This window comes from Chanos chanos, chromosome 5 (assembly GCF_902362185.1).
Source record: "Chanos chanos chromosome 5, fChaCha1.1, whole genome shotgun sequence".
NCBI classification, from domain to species: domain Eukaryota; kingdom Metazoa; phylum Chordata; class Actinopteri; order Gonorynchiformes; family Chanidae; genus Chanos; species Chanos chanos.
Genome location: NC_044499.1, coordinates 35,712,250 through 35,738,156, shown reverse-complemented (window position 1 = coordinate 35,738,156; position 25,907 = coordinate 35,712,250). Strand labels below are relative to the sequence as shown.

Genomic DNA, 25,907 nt, shown 5'->3' with positions numbered 1-25,907 from the left:
AGTAAGCATCATGGCAATTTGTTCATTGCATTAATAATAAGAAGGAACGTTGTATAATAACAACAGTAACGGATTAAACGGATATAACATATAAACAGATGAAAAGTGACTTCTATAGTGTGCTTGTGTTACTTTGACAAGTTAACGTACTCTATCATTTGCTCACTTGTTTGTTTCCAAGGGACCACCTCAATCGTTCCAGAGTTTAGAACACAAATGAACCATCATCGATTTGCAGACAAAGTAATTTGTGGAAAAAACTTCTCTTTGTATAAACTTCAAGAAACATGACAGACAAGAAACACACAAGTTTAATAATAACATACAACCACACCCTTTGAGATAGAAATGTGGTTACGGTTGCACAATCTTGTGTGTTCTGATAACAACAGAAAACAGCGCCGCCTGCAGCTTATTACAAACACTGGTTGCTATGAGTTACCATTACCGACGCTAACAAACTGTGGTAGTCGTCAGAGGTAGCTCAAACCTAAACATGGCGTTGGAAGTCCTTAAACGGATGAACAAACCTGTGAATGTTTAATACAAAGATATTTCCGATGTTTTAAAACAGGAAACATGCCACCTAAAAGGGTAAAAAGTGGCACAGCGTCCGGTGTCGCTGCAGGGCCTATGGGAAGTAATGTGAAACCTTGGGAAACCAATCTAAGCGCCGCTGCATTTGATGAGGTAGGTTAAAGTAGCCATCGAGAACTGTTTGCAGTTAAACAGACTTTTAAAGGGTTTTAAATGTGTGTTGTCGTGTGACGTTTCTGTCACAAACACTTCTGTTAACAGCTGCGGTACTAATGACATAGGAGGAGCCAATTAAAGTAACCCCAATTAAAAGGGTCCCTTACACCTACACTCTAGCCATGTACTCTTAACCAACTTACCAGTCCTTGTTTACATAGGCCATTCTTTGCTAAAGATCCACTGTTGTTAGTACGCATATAGCCTACTACAGGTACAGCAGAGTAGAGGTTATGTTAGAATAATTATTTGCCCCTGAAATGACCTTATATGACTTATTTTTGCCCTCAGTGGCATGCAAGGGTCCTGTGTTAATTACAAATTTAAATCAAGATTTCTAAATATTCTTTTGCAGCACTGAACAAATTCTTGAGGGCTATCAAACAGAATTATGTGTTAAATATGTTAATTAATATGGCTTGAGGGCAAGTCTGATGCTACATGTGCTCTGTTTGTGTGCATTTCAATTTGGATTTTCACTTTGTGTGTATCTGCAAGCATCCAGTTTTGAGGTCATATGCAGAAACAGTAGTGAGCCTGCAGCAGGCCAGGTAATTAATTACATTGATTAATTACAAACTGTGCTGACATAATGTAATGTTAAATTCATTTTGTGTGGATATAGGAGAATTGGAAAGCAAGCATTTCATTTGTGGTGGGTGAAACGACTGAGGAAGAGAGGCATATTAAGACACTCCTGATGGCTGTTCAGCAACCACAGCGAAAGCTTTTCAGCATCATCTCATGGGATGCTACTGTAGAAAAGGTACTTTCTGTTTCAACACAGGCTCACTGAACCTTTACTGGGCCCACTGTCTTGTGCATATTAACAAATAAGAGAAAGACAGAATATTGTAATCATCATCAAAGGGAAAAATATTTTGTAGTGTGTTAAATACTGGGAGCATTTGTAATTTAACTAGTTTTAAGGTTACATAGTGGTTTTTATATGCTATGTAATAAAATATTTTTTGAACATTAAAATGGTTTTAAATGTTGAAGTAACTGATTATTTCAGTTGCTTTTAATTCATAGATCAATGAACTGGGAAATACGAAAGCTAAGAAGACCAAAGATGTTCCCATGTATTATGAGGTATGTTTTCATTTGATCCTTTTTCAGTTTCATGATTTATCAATAGAACTGCCAGCTGGCAGGGTTGTGAACTGAATCGTGTGCATGATGACTTTGTGCTGATGTGCTCTTGACCAAGGCACATAATTTCAAGATACCTTTAGAGGTGTGCATATTCTTACATTCATATATTTGAGGAAATGGTAAGTTAGCATGGACTAAATGAATGCATGTTACATAGATGTAAAATACCCACAGATAGGCTAAAAAGTGAGCAGTATGTAGTTGCTCTGGGGAGGGACTGTGAAGTACCCCTGTACCTGGTTAGCATATTTAATAACACAGTGGCTTCTAATTATCATTTGTGCTGGAATAGTGTGTGTTTCTACCATCTTTCACTCGGACAGGTGATGGAGTTAGCAAAGTCTATTATGGATGCAGGAGAGGAGCTGTCTGTTGATCTCATTGGAAAGCTAGTCAAGTTCCAGCTTTTGAGCATCAAGAGTAACGACCTTCAGAGGAGAGCTGAAGAACAAAGTGTAAGAGCTCATTCAAAATAAGTAAAGACAGTAAGACTTGCTCTAACTCAGGTGGCGTTTGAGTCTTAAATTAAACAGAGAGTAGCACTCAGGCATTAACCAGCATGTTTAATCTCTTTTATTGTGTTCTTTTTACTGTCAGGCTGTGGATGAAAGAACAAAGGGTAAAACTGGGGCAAACTCTCCAACCAAAGAAAAAGGGAGTGCTGCTACCAAAAACCGTGCCAAAGGGGACAAAGGTAAAAAGGCATCCGAACCCACGGCACCAACCAAGGAGACCAAACTGAAAAGGCGCGGGGAGGAGGAAGAAGCATGCACATACATAGGTGTGCTCACGTCAGACTTTTCTTCAAATGAGATATGATTCAATACTTTACAATATCCCTTTTTCTTTCACACACACGCACGCACACGCACCGACAACATAATGAAAATTCACTAAGACAGTAAGTCATGCCTCATAATGTTCCCTGTCTTATGTGGGGCCTCATAAGCTTGACCAGAAATTAAATGTAGCATGTGAAATGTAATATAATGTTGAATCGGTGTTGTGCGGCTCAGCGCAGCGCAGCGCTCTGTAAACATTTACCCTCTGCCATTCATAGTGTGTATTACAGTGATGCCGTGGCACATCTGTTGTCCTGTGGTATTGATACAGATGATGAACCAGATGATGGTCCTCAGCACTACATTCTTGTGGTTGGCTTCTATCAATCACGCCTGATCTCAGCTTTGGACAGCTTGGGTATCCATGTGTCTAACATCATCAGGCTGTCATCAGACAGAACAGAGGTTTCTCCAGCGGAATCAGTGATAGAAAATGACCTTGCGCCCATGAATGAAGGTAAGTCTGTGCCAAAGAATTTCCATTATCTTTTGCACCAAGCAGGTTTTTCATCTGCATATCTGAATGAATTGAATTTTGAAAGTAAACAGTGCTAATGTAAGTGTGCAATGATGGCTGGCATAAGAATTATCGGATGACGGGAACACTGGGGACATGCTGTAGAAATGGGAGCTCAAAATAGATCAAAGTGAGTGCAAATCATTTCATTGGAGATATTTTTGGAACATAAATTCAAATTTTTTTTAGTCCTTGACTCTCATATAGAAGCTGAGGCTACAGCCAAGAGAAAGCAGCAGGAATTGGAGCAGTTCTGGGAACATTTGGAGATGGTTTTGAACAGTGACTCAGCTAAGTCCAGGCTCTCTGATGTGGCCATTCTGAGTTACAGGATGAAGAGGAACCTGCAGCCCAGTGAAACAGATAGCAATGAAGCTATGGTAATTTAGGACTGTGTTGTAGAGAAGAAGTTAAACAAATATGGGGGCCGATTCTTTCACAGCTACATTTTGCTTATGAGAATTTGAAGCAGATTCACTAATAAAACACACAAAGAGTTATTCTGATTCTTCTCTTTTCCCACACTCTTTTCTGACATGCTGTTTTGTATTTTCTCTTGGAGCTTGCCTTTGGAACCCATCTTTTTGAAGACCTGGCCTGCCTGATCTATGACTGCCTGGACTGGAGAAGGCAGCACCAACACTATCTCAACACCATGAGGCTCGTCCAGGTTCCCCTGGTGGTCAAGGCCAATGTTCAGACAGGTCTGGAGAGCTCTGAAGAGGTAAATTTATTAGCCTCTTACTCCTATTCTCATGACACTTATAGGAGTCATCTGCCTCTCACCTGTTCAAACTGACATGAGTAGTGCTCAGATGAGAAAAGAAGAAGAAATGGTTGCATCACCTTATGTACTACCTCCTGTACTACCTCCTTGTAATAATGAGGGAATGATTCTGCTTTAAGTATGGCACCCACATAACACTTTTTTTTTAGGTTGCAAAACCCCAAACCCCTCAAATTTCAAAGAAGAGGGCAGCACCAGAACAGACTCCAGGTTTGGCTTTTTGTTTCTTTCTATTCCTGATTTATTTAGCAATGGATGCTTGGTTATGTGCTTTACATTAGAAAAAAAGACACATTCTGCAACTACATTGTCATCATTTAGAAAAGGAAGTCAGAATATGTACTTGATTTCTATTGTGTTTCCTGTCTTGTACTGTAACTTGTATTATCTTGACCTTGTGACATGTTATCTATGACAACTGTCCCACTGGGTATTATCCCACTGCTCCATTAGTAGAGACAGCAGTCCTGAGCACAGAGGTTGATATGAGGTACTACACTGACCTGATGAGACAGATTCCTCCTGACGCCTGCTCAGTTCCACTTATACTTCACTGCATGTTAGAGCAGGTGGGAACAGGGATTAGACGATACCATTTCTCCATAACTTGAGCGCATATAACACATACATTATAACTGTAGTATTATACAACAAGTATTGTACAGTTTACAAAATGTTAAACTGGAGCAATTCTTGAAGAAAATGTGCCATTTAACAGTGTTTAAAATTCTAAATGTTTTTAATTAACTATTTCTAATTGTGTTAAGTATTACTCAATAAATACTTTGTATATGCTATGCAGGTGGTGATGTCAGAACAAGAGGTTTCTCCTCAATGTATAAATGATTCAAATCAGCAGTCTGACGGGACAGATCAGAATCTGATCTCTTACATGTGCTCAGCTCTACTGAGTCTGCCACACACTAAGGAGAAGAAGGTAAAGTGATGTTCATCAGGGAAACAGTGCCATTTGTCACAGTGTCTAGGTCAATGTCTAAAGAGTATAAAGCTGTATTTTGATAATCTTTCTGTACACGTTGATATACATGTCTGTTATGGTAGAGGATAATGGAGGTTCTAGGAGTCACAGAAACCAGTCAGAATGAGAAGAATGCCAAGCACCCACTTTTGTTTAATTATCATGATGAACAGACAAGACGACTGCACCAGCTCCCTGTAAGTATTAAACTGTACTTGCATGTACCCACAGAAATTTCACCATGTTTATGCAAATTGTCTGCCATCCTTTTACTGTTTTTGGTTGGTTGCAGGCCTTAAATGTCTTTGATGCAATAGCAGTTGAAACAGAGGCATTGAAAAAAAACCCCGCATGGTATCGTCTGCAGTCTGTGCAAAACCAAAAATTAAACAACAGGCTTCGCAAAACACAGGAGCTCATTCATTTCTGCACTGATGGTAAACCACAACATCTGCCATTACCTTTGGATGTCACCAAATGTGCCACAGAATGATTAACGATAAGAGAATTTAATACCTCATTGGAGATTGCCTATTACAGAGTCCCTGCACAGCTCCTCAAAATGCTATTACTCTGTCCATAATCGGTTGGTTTGCTTACTGAGAATTATATCATTCAAAATGAAAAAGTTATTAAAGGCTTAAATGAAATCGCTGAAGCATGACATTATTGCACTGACAGTGTATTACCAAATATGATTTAGTGTGCACCAAAATTAGAATTAGGTAAGAAAACAAATCACACTGTTTTTGGTTGCATATTTGTTTCCAAAAACCAGAAGCTTATAAATTCTCATCAGTTTAATTAGAAATAATTTGTATCATTTGTGCTTAGCTGTCGCACATGCTAGAAAATGTTTCACAAGGATAAAACAGAAATTAAATTGTTTGGCACTTTGCTTGGGAAATTTAATATATTCAAGTTGCAATTTGCCTAAAACCAGAAATAGCAGAAGCTGTATACATGCATATGGCTTCTGTAATTGGAATCATCTGTCACGCCACAAAAGTGATGTAAAAAAAAAGTACCGTAGGCCTTCAGATGAATTGGCATATTGACATATGCTTTTTTTAATATTCAATCTCGTTTTAAGTATAACTTTGATGTAACCATACCAAACCAATGAGGCTCCACTGATTATTGATGTTTGTCAACAGAGTCTCTGAGCTGGTCTGAATTGCAGCGAATCCTCCAGCTGTTTGTCTTTGAGAGCATGCCACTGACAGAAGCAGATGAAGATGGCCAGCTCCCAGCGAACGTGTCAGAAACCCTTTCTGTCATTCCATGGGACGATCCAGGGGCATTTGCCAAACACCTCTACAGAAACAGCAGTGGAACCCAAAGTATGAGCAGTAAGGCCCAGCACTGAGAAATCCCTGAGGAATCCCTAACCACCTGCCCTATGACGTCATAACCTGTATTTTCAGTACGATAGTAACACGTGTATGTGAGCTTGGAGGCATGAAAAACTCATTTATTTAAGTTGCCTAACTTCTTGTTACACATCTTAAAAAAGGTATTAGAGCATATCTGCTTCAGATGCTGAAAGACATAAATTCCCATCAAAAAGACTCGGAATTTCATATGATTAATGATTAGTAATCTGAATTCAAACGTGTAGTCATGGAGACATGTGAATCCTTGTGAAACTTTGTGATTTGTTTCAGCATCAAAGTTCATGCTTGTGCTTTCATAGCTATCTCAGTCTCAGGTTCCATTGGCTGTGTTCACTTTAAGAATAAAAATTTCCCTTTAGGAAAAAGAGCAGTTACACTCACATAAACTACAATCTCACTGGTGTTGTTTCACACATTATGCAAACATTGGGCAATGTCATGTCTTAAAACAATAAATACTGTGTGCTTTTGCTTTCCAAGGGTTCTGCCACAGCCAAACTGAGGACCAGAAGGTATGATGAAGTTTTTAATTTAAACTTAAAATCTTAAATTATAAGACAATCTGAAATCAACACTGTTGTGTTGCCACAATTATATGGTGACCAGTGACACATGTATGATATGTGATATCATGATCCTGTGTGTTATTGTTATATGGGTTGTAGGAGAAAAGCTCTACAGGCCATATCACGGTCACAGATCTTCAGAAAACACTGATCCGAAGGCTGAGAGACTGGAACTTCTCTGAGCACCATAATGCCAATGTGTTTCCACAGGTTACCATGTTTGCATGCATCTTTATGTCATCCCCATGTATGATAAGGGAACTGGTCTGAAGATACTGTATTTCAGAGTGTATCTAAGCACTGTGTACATATATTTATATAAAAATATTTATATTTTCCCAGAGGATTCCACTACAGTAAGCTAACTTCCACAAAAAGGGCAATGAAGCATGTAAAGCGAGTGGAAAAATGGGACAAGGGTTGGGTCATTTTTTTTTTGTCTTATTTTAGGTCATCCAGTCAGCATTCAGAAAGTACAGATGCATGGACACATTTCAAAGCAGCCAAAACAACAATATGTTTGTTGTATTTCACAATCCTATGAACCACCAAAGGACTTTCCGAGAATCTTGGGCTGTTTCCCTTCATACAGATGTTGGCTTCAGGTTCGGTCCTCTGTTGTTAGCTTTTTATAGTAAGGACGATTGTGCTCAGAACTGATCACATATGCAATCTGGATTGTGGTTGATATGACACAAAGTGTGGTCCATGGTAACTGCATGGATTTTGGTTTCACAGGAGTTACCTGGAGCATGTTACTGACTCACTGAGTGAGTGGACTAAACAGGAAGAGGTCAAATGGCAAGCTCTTCAGGCAAAGAGGGATGCTGAGAGACTGAGTGCACAGACACCATCTGAAGCCTGTAAGATAATAAAATCTGTACAATAATACAGACTATGTCTAAAGGGACTTTTAGGGGCTTGTTTTTGATACTGATATAGCCACATGCCACTGCATGCTGATTAAATGATACCTTTCCCTGCAATCAGCTAATGGCATCCTAAAGGCACCACTGGTGGTGTCAAACATATGATTAATTGTCTCATAGGTAAAGAAAATGCACACTTTGGTGTTGTGTTATATACCAATTGCCTACAAATGCACACTGTGTCACACAAAGTAAGAATTCAAATACTCGTAGCTAACTGAAGATTTCCTGTTGCTTATTATTGAGCCATGATAGTGGAGACTGAGAATGACAGTGTTTGTCTCTAGTGGAATTTGTAGGGCACGGTTAAGGTTGGATGTTAGCTTGACTTTATTAGTGTAGTTCATTATATGACAATGGTATTAAATGCCCTTTCAATGGCCCCCTCATCACCCATTGTCATACAGAAGTAGTACAAAATGACGTTTCTTCATTTTGCGTCTTGTTGCACTCTGTTTGTAATTTCCTTCTCTTTTTCTCTCTTCTAGATTCACCAGTTATGCAGGATTGTACCCCAAAACCATACATAAGAGAAGGCTCTCTCAAAGTGAGCTCACCAACATACACTCCTGTTGACTGTTAAAAAAAAAAAGCTATTGAGGAGAATAAAGATCAGTGTAACAAAGGCTCTGCTGATTCATACGTTATCGCATGTTTTGATTACCCACTTTTGTGACCAGGTCTAATTTTATCACACACGTTTTTGACCTGTTCTAATTTGCAGAATCTACAAAATTCAGATGGCCATCATCTGATATAGATTTTTTGTGTGTTTTACTCACTGTGTCAGGCATGGAAGATTGAGCAAGACAGACTGAAGGAGGAGGAGGAGATGAAGAGGATGAAGAAAGAAAAGGGTGGAAAAGCCAAGGGCAGAGATGGATCTGATTCTGCAAAGGAGAGTAAGAAAACATCATCCTCTGCAAAGAAAAGCAGAGAGGACATGTCAAGAGCCTCTGATTTTGTTGAGCTTCCTGGAGACCCAAGAACAGAACCTCAGTCCCCCAAGGATTTGACATCAGTGAGTGTCATGACAAGTCTCAAGAACAAAGTCTTCTTTACTAGCTATCCTCTTCACAGTGGTACATGGATGAGACAGGCTTCTTCAACCTGCCTTCTGTGCACAGCCAATTCTATCTGTACAGTTTTCTCTACAGAGACCTTGTAGGTCCCTTTTTGAATACATCCTATATTCACAAAAATCTATCATGCAGCACTGTCAGTTCTGAACCTTAAGACACCATCTTTAGCTGTACACCTTCTGGCAGAATTGTTTAAAGCACATTTTAATCTCGAAAAAATATATAAAAAGTGAAAAGAGGGGTTGAAGTGTTCTAAATTTGCCAATATGCATGTTCCCAGCAGATAACAGTGCTGAAGACTATTTTGTGCTAGAATGAGAGATGAAAATAAAACGAATAAAGCCAAAAGGAGCAAACATATGCTTCTCTCCTGTGCTTATGTTGGGATTGATTCATTTTGGAACAGCTGAGAAAGAAATCCGCTCAAATTTGTGTATTATCTTACAGGCAATGACAGGCTACAATATGGATGGCAAACTGATTCATGTCTCTGGCCAGGTCCAATCTATCTTCCCTTTGGATGGAGGTCATATTCAGGTAGAAAATGTCCAATTCATCAAAGGTATGTGACAGAGTACACCCCTCACGCTTAACAAGGAATTTGTTTGTACTAATTCATTTGTTCAGATGCTGTATATGAACCGATATTGTTTTCAGGGTCAACTCATATTAAAGTCTGTGTCATGAAAGACAACCACAACTTCTTCACACATGTCTACAAGGAAAAAAGATATATACAAGAAAACAAAAAGGAAATTGATTTCCCAGACAGACCAGGTAAACTTGACTTAGATATATGCATTTACAGTTAAGTTATAATTATAAATTATAAATTCATACATTGACACATTTACCACAACTAAACTACATACCCACTCTATAGAATATTAAGTTTGAAAATAGTATTAAAATCGAAATAGTACAATCTCAATGCTTAATTTATTCTCTTTTTCCTCATTTTTTTAGAATTCACATCTGAAAAAAAGGCTGGGAAACATGGCTCATTTTTTGCTGTGTTGCATAATGGGATGCATATTTCATACAGTCATAACAAACCAGAGGCAGCAAACGCGGGTAATGTCCTTCTGTTCATTTCTCTCTATCTCACAGGCTCAATTTCTTCCATAGTGTTGAGGTATTGTGATGGGGCCTGTGTTTGGTGATAAGGAGCATACATAAGGTGGTAACTGCTTATGGCCTTATCTGACTAGTCTATCAATTGATTTTAAACATTATCACCTAATTAGTGCAGCTCAGTTTTGTAAAACACGGCCGTCACCACAAAAAATGAGTATACCACTTCCACACTGCTTTGTCATGTTTCTTATTTCTAACACAGACTTCCTTCACTTTTACTTCTCTTGTATACCTCTGGGGGTATCTGTAGTCCCCTGACTTCATTTATATAGATACCACTGAGGCTTCACTCATGGCTTTTAAATATAGTATTTTGTGATGCAGGAGACCAGGCCGTGGTCCCAGTAATAGAGGCTGACACTGCACCATCCAGTCTGACTGTCGCGTCTGAAAACCAGTCAGCCTCAGACTTGGCAAAAACATCTTCCAGTCCTAAAGGATCTGGTTCAGCCCTAAACCTGCACTCAGCACTGGGAGAGGAGCAGGTAGTGTGGCAAACCTTAGAATAGCATTTTTAATGAATTTTATAGAAAATGATTCTCATAGTCTGCTAGATGGAGTAGAACATCTGTGCATTGGAATATAGTAAAATGTGAAAATTGGTTCTGGAAGTAATGCTTAATATTTTGCACAGAATTATGCAAACATTTGTTCTGAATTTACAAACTAAAAAAAGTTGTAACCACAGTGTCTGTGCACTGTTTCTAAAGACATTTCTCATTGTCTGTCTCTTCTCTCTCTCTTTTATCCAAGATTGCGGAGTCTGACAATGAAGCCAAACGTCTACAAAAACCTGTATGTCAGAACTTAACTGTGTCCATCCCCAGTGGCCTTATGGTCCAGTTCATATATGAGGATAGAGAAGGTTAGGAAGCATATTACTTACATGATACTTTGGTTTGGTTTAGAGCAGTGACTTAGAATGATTTAATAAGCTTCATGACCGAAAACAGGGTAAGCTCAGGGTAACCACTGTTCACAAACACTGCATGAGGAAAGTCACTGCCAGACTTTCATTTCCTCAGATCTCTATTAAAGGAGATTTCTTTCTTGATGTCCAGGGAAGACCTAGTTCAGTGATTCTCAAAACAGTTTATATTTAAAGTGTTAATTCATTGATAAGTTACAGTAACAGTGTGGTAGCTCTCATCTTTCATATTCTAACAGAAACAAGGCAACACAAAACAAATCTGTTTGTGTTGAAATGTAATGCATTATTAGGTTGTATTCAGTTAGAAATTGTTGTATAGTCCTTGTCATCGACATGCTTTTATAAAAACCATGAAAATTAGGCAGTAAACCGTGATATCACGCTGCCTATTCCAGGTAAACAAGATTTACATTTTTACTTTTTTTCTCAGTCTGGTTGTGACCAGTGGTCCTTGTTCATGGACATGTTACTGATGAGGCCTTTGTGCGTAGGTGTGAAAGGACAATCGCTCATGGTGAGACAGAGCTTCCCCTGTGGTGGACCTGCTTCAGCCCCATCTCAGGATCACTCCGCCCTCACAGAGTGCTCCAGGGTCGTCACAAGACATGGGACTGTAGTCAAATACATGAAAGATGGTTCTACTGAGGTAATCCTGAATATATGAATCTCTCTTAGACAAAAGGTTAGTTTTTGCCAGTGTTGTTTATTTAGAAAACATGGTATCAGTAGGTATACAGTACATATATGTTAGTATGATGCTATGCTATTCTACTTTACTATTCACGTAATGCTTTTTAGCCAAGACGGGAGTCTATTTGCTCTGTTTTTTATTAAATTGAGGCCAAGATTTTAAATGAATCAGAGGCACTATTGCACGCTATCATTAATTTGACGACTTTTTGGTGCTACTTTTGAAAAAAAAAAGCAAAACTTTTTCGAATCTCTCTCTCCCGTTCTAAAATTCAAACTGCTTGCAGGTTCTGTTTGCAGATGGCACTGTCAGCAACAGTGCAGACTCTGGGCCAGTTTTTCAGCCTGTCCCAGACATTGCTGTGATCGAGAAGGAAAAAGTCGAAGAGCAGACACCCACAAGCAAAGAAGCTCCTGATCGGAAAGGTAAAACAAATCACTTAGGCATATTTCTGATCAATGATTCAAAATTTTTCAGTAGATCACTGGCTTATAACGTTGTATTCAAAAGTGAACCTGAGAGGATGTTACTTCCATAGAGTGAACTTCTGATTTGTGTGATTAGTACAAGGTCCTTTTGTGATCAATACCTCCTTGTCTGGGGTCCAACGAATGCACAATAACGCAGCAAAAGAGTGAATGACCTCATGTCGAAAGCCAGGCAAAAACTGTGTGTGAACTCACTGTGAGGATTAATATATCTAACAGCAACAATATAACAATTTTTTGATGTTGTTTGATGTTGTCATGCTCAAAACAAAAAATGCTTATAGTAATGTCAAAGTCAGTGTTTGTGTGTAATCAATCTCAGTTGGTTGTTTATTGAAATCTTATCTCTAGTGCCTGTTTCTATCTGAAGAATAAGTTACTGCGGAGTTCTTTGATCTATTCAGTTTCCTCAGCCATTAGAACCCTCCTTTAATTTCCTCATTTCTATCCTTTATGCCTGTACATACCTTTCTTCATACAGGTAGAATTAGTCCTACCATTCTCAACAGAGCTGATGTTGCTTTGCTGTTACTCATATCCTTGTAACTGTTTTACTTTTGAACATGTTCATATTAATCTCAAATATTTTCACTTTTGTTAAATTGTTCCTTTGTGTGAGGCTTAAATATTTAGTAATTCCACCCATCCATTGCCTTTAGAATGAAAAGTGTGGTGAGAGTGGACTCAGTAGTTTTTGGTTCTGCAGGGAAGCCAAAATCCAAGCCAAGTAAGGAGGTCCAGCCTGCTGATCCTGTGCCTCAGGAGGAGGAGAAAAGCACTCCTCAAACATCTGGAGGCTTTTGGACCACAACTTCTCCCTCTGGACACCGAGTTTGCTCCCTTGGTGATAAGCAGATTGATATCTCACCCATTCTAACATATAAAGCCACTGACCCATTCAGTGAAACAGTAAGTACCATAGGTACCATTACTCTCATAACTGTTCCAAGAATCAAAATTATTTGTTTAAGTTTGCATTAAATTTGAGCTTTTATCACAGTGGATAATGCTTCTTAGTTGTGGCATCAGTCCTCCATTTCACTTCTCTGTGGGCTCAAAAGCAGTATTTTCTAACCTTTTTTTCATCTGCAGCATAGTCTGCAAAAATGACAAAATATTGCAGCGTACCTTTTTCTTCAATGCAAATTTCAGTTGTCAGCACAATCCACCCAGTGTGCTCATTTTTATGAGACAACCAAGAAAAACAGAAAAACATTCTCTGAACCAGTTTGAGAGCATAATCGAGGGGTGATGATTTCAGTGACAATATGTTTTTATTTTTATGGTTTATTCATTTTCCATTTTAAAATAGGCCTGACCTGGCCTGGAGTTAATGTGCTCCACTACAGCGGTTCGGAAACGCTGCACTAAAAAAAGTCTGACTGACTTCAGTTTATTGTTACATAATGACATTGTGATGCATCCATACCTGAACTTGAAGCTATGTTTACATGTAAGGAATCCACCACCTTCAGTCATAGAAACACAGCCAATGAAAACACAAAATACTAGGCACCGTTATGCCTCCATGTTCAGGTGTATTACTTTGTATGGACTTGTTTGTCTTAATGGACTTGTATTGGTCAAATGAAAGGTTGTCATCACAAGAGAAGACAAGGTCCTGTCTGTCCTGGATAAAGATGGAACAGTCTTAGTGGATCACGCTGATGGAACCAGAATCACCACTTACTACCAGGAGAGGCGGTCCCAAAACCACCTCAACACAGGTTAGCATTTGAAAGACTATAGCACTGCTATATTCATTTGAGAGATATTCAGTTTCAGGTTTAGCTAAAAACTATAAACAGTAAAACTTTGCTTTAAATCTCTTTTCAGAGGAAGCATCTGACGGTTTGTCCAGGAAAGAAAAACTTGTCAGAGTAGAATCTGTTGGCTTTGCCACTGTTGTCATGAACTGTGATGGCAGAACCTGTGACGTCCTCTTTGGAGATGGGACTATAATTAATGCAGCTTGTGATGGGTCTTACAAGGTAAAACAACAACAAGAACAAAAAGCATGAAATTCACTGTTTTCAACAATATTTCCCATCCACTTGAAAGTGCGCCCAAAAATATGCTGTAGTTTAGTAACATTATACATTAGATTAGATTTGAGAGAGGCGTCTGATAGGTCAGTTCTGTATTAGGTTAAGCTCTTTTTTTTTCATTTGTATTCTGTATGCAGACACGGTTCTGTCACTTTACTCTAGATATCTCCCTCCAGTGGGGGCTCACTCCACATTCATGAGGATGGAAAAGCTGTTTACACGTCTGCCCAGGGCCAAGGCAGAATGCCAGATGGACCTGAGGGAAAGCAACCTAGCAAATACGTGATGAGTCACACTGCCCATGTCTTATGTCAAGTCACAGACCAGAGAAGCAATTCTTACCAGGTGTGCTGCTTTCCTTTTACTATCACAAAATATGTTTCCGTCGCTTTATGAGCAGTTCCGACAATAATGACTATTTACCTGGAGTTCGGTACATTTGAAGAACATTTGCTATTTAAAAAAAAAAAATGTAATGATCGCAAGGGAATGCTGTGAAACATAAATCAGGCTGTTTTTTTATGAGAAAGCCATTTTATGTTGGAACAGAATCTTGCTCGTATATCTTCACAAGAGGATTATTTGTCATGTAATGGACTAAGGACTTTAATGAAGCATATAAACAAAAAACTGTCTTTGCAGGTAACTGCTGATGGTCAAACATCGATCAGTAGATGTGGCCCTAAAAGCAGCACCGTGGAGGAAAACACTGAGGGAGGGGATCATTTTAAAACAAACCTACCCAGGTCAGATTGAACTCAGATTACCTAATTATAGTATGACTGAGTTTCTTGCTAGCCAGGCAGGAACTCAAGTCAGTTTAAGTTTGTGCAAATTTAGACTTCAGTTAGTAACATATGCTGGATTCATATGATTTAAAATAAAGTCAACTAATTATATTTTATGGCGTAGAAGTAACAACAAATATCTTAAAGTATCCAGTATCTGCTGCTTTTCACTCAGAAAGCAGAATTTGCCCTGTGGAATTACCTTTATTTATTTTATCCAAGTCCAAGGAAAAACACAATTAAGCATACAGCAAATTCAATAAACTCTAACGCCTGCGGTGTTTATAAATAAATAAATAAGAAAAATTACGTCATTATAAGTTTGCTCAACTTGTGGACAGAAACAGGCCATTGCCCATACTGAATCACACAAATGTGCATTAAAGTAATATATCCTTAATTTGCTCCAGACAAAGAGTTTGCATGAAGTTTTAAAGTCAAGTTAACTAAATACATTTAAGGGACATTGAGTACTGCTGTTTATTTATGCATTTTTATAATGTTTTTATAGGTAATGCTTGGCTTTTCAGAATGCTTACCTTTTTTGGTCATATCACTTAAATGTACTACAGGTTTTTTGTTGCACATGAAGATGGTTCAGGCACTGAGTTTCTCTGTTCCCGTGGTGTTGATGAGCTGCTTTGGAAGGCCTACTCTGATCCGTCTGTGGCTGTGTTGAAAGAGCCTATCTCGGATTTACAGGGTAAATTATTATTGCATTACACCTCAGAAACAAATTGTGCTTTGCAGATTTTTTGTAAATATTGATAATTCTGTTGGTTTCAGTGTATATGAGAGCAGTGTACACAACTCAAATTATGCATGGTATAAGGATCTTTATCACTATTTGCCACTAAGAAAAACAATACTTTCCTAAAGTTCTGATTAAATCATGTGTGTTCATATGCATCAAGACTGCAATGAAATATGCAGGGCGTACACTTTGGGTTATTTAGGCAGAATTTTAAATAGTCTTTTTCAGATGTTTGTACCATAGTGTCACGGATTTTTCCCCAGGTGTGTTTGGAATAACAATACTGAAGCCCAGCTCTAAGGATGTGTGGTCAAGTTGGCTCATACCCAAACAGAACAGTGATATTTTTCCCACTCACCTCAAGTCAAGGAAATGGGAGAAATTCCCTTCAGTTGAAGTAGGTCTGGTTGACTTTCTGCTGGAAGCTTGATGTGACAAACTCATGCAAGGAGAACAAGGTGTTGTTAATCTTTCTGAACTCCTGTTCAACCCTTAGAGAAAGACACCAGGACCACCATTTGGAACCACACTTGGCCGAGGTCTTCATCTAAGGGAGACAACCAGGCCTAGTTCTCCACCCAGCCCTCCCATTTTGCAGAGCCCTGATGTCATACTGGTTCATCAGTTCATTCAGTATCCACCAGTTACTGATTCTCTCTGTGAAGGACTGGAGACACGTTTAGTGGTAAATTCATACCTCCCAGTTTGATAGATACATCTCTCATAAATATTTTAGCTAACATCACCATGTTGTTGGAAATACTAATACAATACAATACTAATACAATACCGTGACAAGCTTAGGGAACCATTTTTATATATCAGAAACTACAATACTGCCCAAAATGTTTTACCCCATCTGTACCCACGAAATATTAACCTTAAGCTAATAGTTTGGCTAAAGAATTTATAGTTTAATCAATAATAAACTGTCTTAACTACTATAACTAGAATGGTAACTCGCCATAATAGGGATCAGTGTAGAATGAAACATTGTTTTGTGTTTGTTTTAGTGCAGTGAACATGTATCTTTATTATTAAAGAATATTTTTCCCTTCTCCTTGGAGGCTTACATACAGCAGTTAATGAGAAGGGAGGAAATGTTGGTGGAGATGCAGCTAAAAGACCCCCGCACATCAGAGGAGCAGGTCCACGAGACAGATTTGTTGAAGCTTGTCTTGGTAACAACTCTGTTTAAATGAAGATGACTAATAATTTACTGTTGTCCATTTTTTCCCGGGTTTTGCATATCTCACTATGAATATTCGACTAAATAAGGATTTATAAACTGCCTTAAATTGACCTAATTTCCTTTTCTTTTTTTCTGCAGTCTCTTCCAGACTCTGATAATCCCTCCACGTCCATGGAGAAGATCCTCCACTCTGGTTATTTATATTGCATTCATAAGCATGCATTTTATGGTGGATTTGAGCTTAAAATCCTCAGTCGTCATGTTGGTGGCACCCTATGTAAAAAAGCACCACGCTGAACATAGCTCTCTGAACTCCATTGAACTTCATTTGCCTCATATTTGATGTGACCCCAAAGGAAATTCAGTGCTTCATTTGCACAGTACAATGAGGGCAATGTTGGAACCTGCACGCTGTTAAGAGAATACAACATTACAGGGCTCAGATGTTTTCTCATGCGGTTGTTGTTTTATTTTCACAGTAGATGTGGCCTCTGTGTACACCCAGGCTCTGAACCCTGAGCTCAGTCCTTTAAAGAACTCACAGGTCACACACAGGTATCGATCATATGAGTGTTCACTGCACGTTTTACAGACACATATCAGTAATCAAATCTTAATTCTCCAAGATTTCACAACTTTCCAAGTTCTCCATTTACTCACTTTATGTTGTAATTGTGGTCTAAATGCACAATTTAATATGAGTTAGGATTATGCTATAGAAGGAATAATGTGCAGCTGGTCATGAAGTGCCTTCAGAAGCAGAGATGCAATATTTTCCCTCTGCCATATGTAATACCTCTAAATACTGTCAATTTGTTTTTAGCTCCACCAAAAAGAGAAAGGAGTCTCAGTGGGGAAACAGACTCAAACAGCGAAGGTAAATGTTTTACAATTATTTAAAATAAAGAAAATAAATATAAAATAAATCAAATCACAGCTGAATTTTCCATCATAATTAGAGAAGCAAATGAGTCTGTATACCTGCAACCATCTGAAATATTTAGGCAACTTAGAGTACTTCTTTTTATTTCCATGGATGAACAGTGACACATACGGGTATGTTCTGATGTGTCATTTCTGCATAAGGTAATCCATGTGCTCTTGTTCTTATCAATAGTACTGTATATAAGATGAAATGTTGTTATTCAGTCAGGACCTACAGGAACAGAAGAGATACCAGAATGCTCTGAGGAAGAAAATTGTCCCTCCATATTTTCACTCTGAATTAGTGAAGACTCTACAACTTTAATAAAAGGCAAGTTTTCTGGTTTGAGTTTGAAGGATACCTCACCTAAATTTTACACACACACACACACACACACACTCACACACACACATGTGCGCACGCACACACACACACACACAACAAGCAGAAAAGAGTGTCATGTCATTGTATTTGTATGTAAATGTTTGTTTTATGTGTATTTTTGTGTGTACGTCACATATTAGTAATATTAGACTACAGTAATGTTAGAGTCCAAGAATGCCTTGAGTATGCAATGTGGTCATTAAAATGGTCTTATTCCTCAAAGGATCTGGACTCTGTCTTATTCCTCAAAGGATCTGGACTCTGTCCTCTGCTGGAGTCTCTGATATACAGTACACATGCAGTGCTACATTATGGATTTTATATATATATATATATATATATATATATATATATATATATATATATGCTTTACAGATAAAGAGAACTGAGTCGTGCTCTCACTTTAAGTACTCTCCCTTTTTGTCTGTGGATTAACTGTCATAAAACAGTGATGTAAGTAAAACTGTATCAAACTGGACAGCAGTATGTTGTAAACAAACAGAGATGGCAATAAAATGAATTTGACTTTAACGGTGATACACTGAATATACGCTAACCAGTGACTTTTTTTTTTTTAAGAAATTAAGTTTCTCAGTGAATAAAAGGAAAGGCTATCTGTACCTAATGCTCCATACTGAAAGTATCAGAGCCTCTTCAAGGCTGTAAGCTACTGCATAGGTTGCCAATGCTGAAGATTTTGCTGAATCTGTGTGAAATGATTTTGAGCCAAAAATGAAAGAATAAAGGAGCATTGCATTTGAAAGAGGTTGTGAGATGTGTTATGTGTAATGCAAATTGTTAGAGGATACTGAATATCAACACATGGGACAAAAAATATATGTCATATTTTGCTTTCTTTTCTTGGATAAAGAGGAAGGATTATTTATTAAATTATTATTAAAATACATAATGCACTCATAACATATATACAGAACGCACTAGACCTGACATCACACCATGATTTCTGTTACATGTAACATGATTCATATGGCTTACAGATACACTTTAATAGAATAGAAGTCTGTGGTTACGGCGTGTTGCCAGATCTTCCCCTTGTGATTTTCAGTAAATCAGCTGGACTCCACTCGACACACGCTGTGCAAATAAACTGTTTCAAAACCAAACATCATGGTAATAATTGATCTAATGAAGAGGAGACACAGTGAAAAGGACAGACAGAGAAGTCATACAGACAGACAGAGGAACCAACGAACACACGTCAGCCTTATTGGATTTGTTGCATATCAGACAGGAACGGAGACTGTGAGTTCATTGTTTCAAATACATTTGTCAATCATCTTAGCTAAAACTGATTATCTGCCATTACAAAATTTCCAGGGTTTTTTGTTGCCTTAGATGAAGGTAAGTTAGTAATTCTATTGATATGACATATCAATTAGAAAATAAAATGTTCATGAAACTTGAAATAAGAATATATGAAATATTGAATATATGTCTGTGCTTTAATAAAGAAAGACTTTGTTTACTGTACTCGGGATTATTGTGCTAAACAATTTTTATTCCTCTTTGTGTGTGTGTGTGTGTGTGTGTGTGTGTGTGTGTGTGTGTGTAGGAGAAACAGACAGAAAGAGAGAGAGTTTGCATATTGCATGTTCAAGGCCTGTTGATCTTTGTCACCTTTCTCTATTCTAATTCCTTGCCAGGAGAAATTGCTTCATCATGTTGCATGTTTTGCTTCTGCTCCTACTGGAGGTAAAAAAAAAAACCCAACAACAAAATAATGCCATTGTGATACATGAACAAAATGAAAATATATGAAGAACAGTCCATCATCAGTGAACACTTCCTAATGTATCTCTAGGACAATAAGAGCCAACATAGGCATTGTAATCCTGACACACTCACTCGATCTCTCCATTTCTCCAGCTCTCCTCCTCTGTCTCTGGGCTCACTGTTCCACGGGGCTCGTCCTTCACCCTGTCCTGTGTCAGTGAAGATGGCCCTGTAGTGTCTAATGCTGAGTATTACTGGAGCTTCAAACCTAAACTTAGTTCAGACTCCCCGCACACGGATCTCACCCAGAACGAGACAGGTTCAACTCTGACTCTCACTAAGGTGGGTTCGGAGCATGAGGGAGTGTATATGTGTGTGACCAAAGGAGAACATGGAGAGGATTATGTCAAGATGAGGACAACGTATAAACTCGAACTAGAAGGTGCGACACAGTCAATCTTTAAACACTTAGGTCCCTGGGTCAGCAGTACAAAGCATAACAGTGTTTTTTGTCTTTTTCCTGTTTTTATTTTCAAATAATATCGATTTTAATGTGTAAGCTCATCTATATATTTCATATGTGCACATTTGTTCCCAATCATTAAACTTAGAGTGAGTACAAACAAATAATAGAATACTAATTCTTATCTTTTCATCTTTGTGTAACCCAAATGCTGGAAAGCTCAATTGCATCTCTTGTGCTAATAATCATAAGTTGTTAAATCACCTTCCAGACCCCATTTTCATATCATGGATCCGCATTGAGGCGCAAGAAGCGGCCAATGTGATGCTTCCATGCATGTCCAGTCCGTCATACCGCCCGCCAGCTGCTGCTTTTTGGAACAGGGGGATGTTTGAACACATGCAAAAGTTACAGCCTAAGGAGTTTACAGTAGAAGGGTCTCATGTGACTTGGGCATTTTCTGAACCCAGGGATCGAGACTGGAGTATCATGATAGCAAATGTCACAGAAGATGACTCGGGCATGTACGAATGTGAGATTCGGTGGGATTCGTACAAGTCTACTTTTCTTCTGGAACTCAAAGTGATCCGTAAGTTCATGCGTGGTTTTAAACTGGCTGTAAAATGTCTCTGTGTTAGTGTTATTATTTTTATATGTATATTTTTCTTTCATCTCAGCAGTGTGATCGCTGAGGAACACTTTTTGCAGGAGCAATGAAATCGTCCGTTACAAGATTCCCTGTTTTTTTTTTTTTTTTTTTTCTCAGCACTAGCGCTCTATTTTGTGTCTTTGTGAAGAGATGTGATGCATGAATGAGTTATTATTTAAGAATGTGACAGTGATTCTGGCCTCAGTGATTACCACACTCTCTGTGTGAGATACTCAGTGTAAAAGCTTCTAAGACTGTTGTCTTCCATTCACTCTCACAGACATCTATTCATACTACGTTTGAATTTCTGAACAGTTTCTTAACAGTGAGTGGCACTGCAGAGAAACACATCACCTGCTACTAGAGGCTATGAAAGGGCAACGAAAGGAAAAAGGAGTGTTATGACATATGAGGGAGCAGGTGTTTGAATTATGACAGATTAGAGAGAGCAAATTAAAAAAAGAAAAAAAAAAAGCTCCCCTGTCAAACATCTCAGTCTCTCTGTTGCGCTATGCTAATATTTTATTTTATCCACACATCAGAAAGGCATCATTATAAGTAAAGTATATTTGCAGATGTTTTTAACTGACATAACAGTCAGGGTGAGGAACCAACATAATACATCACCGCTTTTCACATTTTCACAGGTTCAATGCACATTGTCCTGATATGACTTATCATTGCATAATGTTTGGCTGAAAATAAGTGAGGTTAAGTGTCACTTTTTCCACTGTCTCTGTTCCTAGCTGCTCCACCTCCACGGTGTCTGAATCACAAGTCACCTTGGGAACCATGTACTACGGAAAGCCGGTCAAGCAAAGCTATTCTACAAGAATCTCTTACAGAATTCTCCCTCCGTGTCTACTCTCATCTGAGATCCAGAAAACAAACTGGAAATCTGCTCTTCTCACCAATCAGCATTGCTGGGGCACTCTCACACCTGCTGTTGGGTAAGACTCGAAATAAAACCGTGGCTGGATAGCTCTTTTTTATTTATCACACTTTGCTTCTGTCAGGAAAGAAGTATTTTTGAAATAAAAAATGAAATAAAAAAAGTGCTGACAACACTGTTTGTGCTCCACTAACTAAAGCCTTATACTGATACAGTGAGTGTTTAAAACGGTGCACTAACTAAAGCCTTATACTGATACAGTGAGTGTTTAAAACAGTACACTAACTAAAGCCTTATACTGATACAGTGAGTGTTTAAAACAGTACACTAACTAAAGCCTTATACTGATACAGTGAGTGTTTAAAACAGTCCTATGAATGTCAGTTTTTGGTCTGTACTTGTTTTTGGACATCAGATCCTGTGTGCTTAATCAAATATAAGTGAAACGGCTATATTACCCTCTGTTCTCATATATGTTTTTTGGCTAGCTAAGCAAATGTCCATCTCTCTCTCTCTCTCTCTCTCTCTCTCTCTGTCTCTCTCTCTCTCTGTCTCTCTCTCTCTCCATCTCTGTCTCTTTCTCACACACACACACACACACACACACACACACACACATAAGGTGCCCGTGGTAAGACCAGAGCAGATCTAGAGGATGCTCTCTCTCTCCCTGCACCCTCTTCCTGTGTACACAGCCAGATGAAGACACTGAGAGAGGAAATTAGGAAATCACTGACCACGGCCTCTCACATCTATTATAGCAGCGGTATGGAGATTCCTGCTCTCAGACAAACCACATCCACACACACATTGCTGTGTTATTCACTGCTATAGATGAATGTAGTAGTGCTGAGTAGGCTATATCTTACAACAAGCAGACTGAGTGGAAAAGAAGACTTTGTTAGGTTGTGTAATTTCTCACAGCTATTTCATTCTTTCTCAGAGCACAGACTGGGGGAAGCTTTCATAAACCAGTCACAGGAGTTCTACAGTGCAGCGCCAGAGAAACTGACCAATGATAGTGAGAAGAATGTGAAAATGATTAATGATTGGGTGGCTGAGAAGACAAATTCTAAGATCACTCACCTTGTGGACTCTGTCGCCCCTGATACCCAGCTGCTCTTGCTAAATGCAGTTTATTTCAATGGTCAGTACTCATACATCAGTGTACCTGTGTGTGTGTGTGTGTGTGTGTGTGTGTGTGTGTGTGTTTGCACAACATGTGCAGTTTGTGCAGTTTAGTTTATGTAGAGTGAAAATGCTCCGAGCATGTCCTGTTACACATGACAAATAAATAAGTTAGTGTTTACACTTGTTTACGTCATGCTGAATCGTATTTCTAATCTGAGTGTCATACATCTAGACTCGGTGTGACTGTTTGTTTGACAGGAAAGTGGAAGATGAAGTTTGACTCAAAAGTCAAACAGGGCCAATTTCACACACTATCAGGTGACATGATCGTTGTGCCTGTACTCTACAGCTCGAAGTACAAAGTATCCATTGGCTATGATCCTAAGCTGAAGGCCCAGGTAAGCCCTGCAAGAAAGACTTTCTTTGAATAAACAAAAAGTATGTATTGACAAGAAAAGATTCACAGTATCTAGTGCATTAGCACAGACACCAGGATAGGTAATAACCAGGGTGGCAATTTGACTGAGCAGTGAACCAGCACCGCATGTACAATAATTTTTCTCTTTGATTTTAGGTGGCGATGCTTCCCCTTACTGACAAAAACAGCCTGTTCATCCTTGTTCCCAGCATCAACTCAGAGAAGGAGCTGGTTGCAATGGAGCAGAATATGAATTTTGACAGTGTAAAATCCATGGTGAAGTCAATGCATGAAATCTCACCCCAATCGGCTGAGGTCACACTGCCTAAAATCAAACTAGACCAGAGAACAGACATCGCAGATCTGCTGGAAAAAATGGGTACTGCTAAACTGACTGTCTCTCCCTTTACTTCGCTGGCTTTCTGAATCAACAAATAGTGACGTGTGGTGATACGACTGAATTTCTATAACTATTGTTTTTAAAGATTATTAGTGTGAGGCACAGAGTGAGGCCACATTTCAATTTTCAGTTATGTGACGTTTCTAACACATAGCCTAATGTACTCTCTCTCTCTCTCTCTTTCTGTCTTTGTCTCTCTCTCTTGCTCTCTGTCCCTTTTAAAGGTTTATCTGAACTCTTTTATTCCCCTAACCTATGCGCCCTGTTCCCGGACGACTCAGCTGCACCCCTCATTCTCTCCGACGCTCAACATCGTGCCTCGCTCACGCTGTCAGAGACGGGGGTGGAGGCTGCAGCAGCCACCTCCATCTCCTTCTCTCGCTCCTATTCCTCCTTCTCGGCCATGCAGCCTTTTGTCCTGCTGCTGTGGAGCGACAGAGCAGACTGTCCTCTCTTCATGGGGAGAGTGACCGACCCCCGTTAAAGAGAGCAGGGCTGAGAGCCAAATCTGACTCAAAGGCTGATAAAAGTGCAGAGGCTGAGAATGTAATAAACAATGACATTTCACATTAAATAAAACCGTTCGTCCCAATACAAGAAATTGTCAACTCAATATTATGTTAATAAACAAAGAGACAAATTCAAATTAGGTGTCGATACCTCACGAAAGAAAGAAAGAAAGAAAGAAAGAGAAAGAAAGAAAGAAAATAGGAAGGAAAAGGACTGAATGAGGGGCTACAACACTGCACGCACTACAATGGTGATATGGTCACAACATTCGGTTTATTTAAGACATAATTACAAAGACTGACCACACGATGGCAGTCACAGTACATTTTCCACATATACACTCGATGAGGACACATGGAAGCATCTAGACAAATCATTCACTATTGAACTTCCTAGTCCATCAGGTTTACATCCCCTTTTGTGCCCAGCCAACAAGGAAAGGCAATGTCCATCAGTAATAGGATTTTTGAAATAAAAATATTGTAATAAATATACCCTGAATTGTCCCAGTGGATACAAAAAACAGACAGCAGCACTGATAATAATACACAGTAAATTTGTCGTTTACCAGTGTTAAATTTCCCAGAGCTGCACTGAGTTCATTTCCGAGTGACTTTACCTCTATTATCACCTGCCTTGCAATTTGTGTTTTCCAAGTACTTTTGTTATTGCATTTACTCTGATCAGTGTTGATTTTTATTAGCACTGAATTTAACTCTGTTAAATTTGCTGTGTAATTAACAGTGCTTCTGATGGCTTATATGACAGTCTGTACATATCCAGTGTGTATCATCGTAATGCCAAAACATTTGGCACCTGTAACTGAAATTTTGCAACATAAACATACAGACATGACAAGAAAGAAAATCGTCACAGAGAAAAAAAAGTTCCTAATAATGAAAACAAAGAAAAATATCTGAGACTTCCATGTTCAGAGGCCACTGTTGTTACATAGGCCACCGGTCGCATAAACTTACTGTTTCAACGCTGACCTTACAGTTTGATCAGGTCTCATTTTTGATTGTAATCATGACTTCAGACACAAAAACGTGTTCAGATTAATTTTGAACATGGTTAAATTTTCTTTACCCCTTCCAAGTCGATTACTACAGACTGGGACATATCAAACCAGCATGTTCACACAAGGTGTACGTGAGGCCTTAGAGTGCTGAAGCCCACAGAGATGCAGTTTGGACATATTTCACCACTGAAACATAACACACATTGCAAGACAGAACAGAGACTGGATCTAACCCCAAGGTCACCAATGTACAGGTGTGTTAGAAACACTGAGGTAAAGGTTCTTTAATAGGATGCTGAGTCTTAACAATTTTCACAAAACTGAGTTTTCTAGACACACGC

General features: G+C 38.8%; 2 protein-coding genes across 3 annotated transcripts; both read left to right on the top strand.

The window, feature by feature from the left end:
* Nucleotides 1-579: 579 nt before the first annotated feature.
* Nucleotides 580-18,340, top strand: spag17 (sperm associated antigen 17). Its single transcript, XM_030774923.1, is given in 39 exon segments — nucleotides 580-690; nucleotides 1,379-1,519; nucleotides 1,789-1,848; nucleotides 2,235-2,366; nucleotides 2,509-2,692; nucleotides 3,025-3,210; nucleotides 3,478-3,665; nucleotides 3,833-3,994; nucleotides 4,207-4,267; nucleotides 4,511-4,626; nucleotides 4,860-4,999; nucleotides 5,122-5,233; nucleotides 5,329-5,473; nucleotides 6,194-6,379; nucleotides 6,914-6,945; nucleotides 7,099-7,209; nucleotides 7,450-7,604; nucleotides 7,738-7,868; nucleotides 8,411-8,475; nucleotides 8,719-8,949; nucleotides 9,458-9,572; nucleotides 9,668-9,787; nucleotides 10,472-10,632; nucleotides 10,901-11,012; nucleotides 11,570-11,724; nucleotides 12,056-12,194; nucleotides 12,964-13,166; nucleotides 13,852-13,961; nucleotides 14,119-14,248; nucleotides 14,468-14,650; nucleotides 14,948-15,051; nucleotides 15,666-15,796; nucleotides 16,111-16,244; nucleotides 16,344-16,532; nucleotides 16,915-17,028; nucleotides 17,178-17,232; nucleotides 17,519-17,594; nucleotides 17,863-17,916; nucleotides 18,189-18,340. Coding segments are annotated over 39 exon segments (5,034 nt in total). The 3' UTR covers nucleotides 18,289-18,340.
* A 1,158-nt stretch (nucleotides 18,341-19,498) lies between these two features.
* Nucleotides 19,499-24,632, top strand: serping1 (serpin peptidase inhibitor, clade G (C1 inhibitor), member 1). 2 transcript variants are annotated; one of them, XM_030775213.1, is made up of 10 exons: nucleotides 19,499-19,611; nucleotides 19,922-20,061; nucleotides 20,236-20,524; nucleotides 20,817-21,134; nucleotides 21,941-22,144; nucleotides 22,709-22,852; nucleotides 23,030-23,233; nucleotides 23,476-23,615; nucleotides 23,792-24,014; nucleotides 24,260-24,632. In XM_030775213.1, exons 2-10 carry the CDS (start codon nucleotides 20,029-20,031, stop codon nucleotides 24,517-24,519), a joined length of 1,815 nt encoding a protein of 604 aa, XP_030631073.1. In that variant the 5' UTR covers nucleotides 19,499-19,611; nucleotides 19,922-20,028; the 3' UTR covers nucleotides 24,520-24,632. The 2 variants fall into 2 exon arrangements, with proteins under 2 accessions (XP_030631073.1, XP_030631071.1); XM_030775211.1 differs by having other exon boundaries at nucleotides 19,505-19,611; nucleotides 20,013-20,061.
* The last annotated feature ends 1,275 nt before the right edge of the window (nucleotides 24,633-25,907 follow it).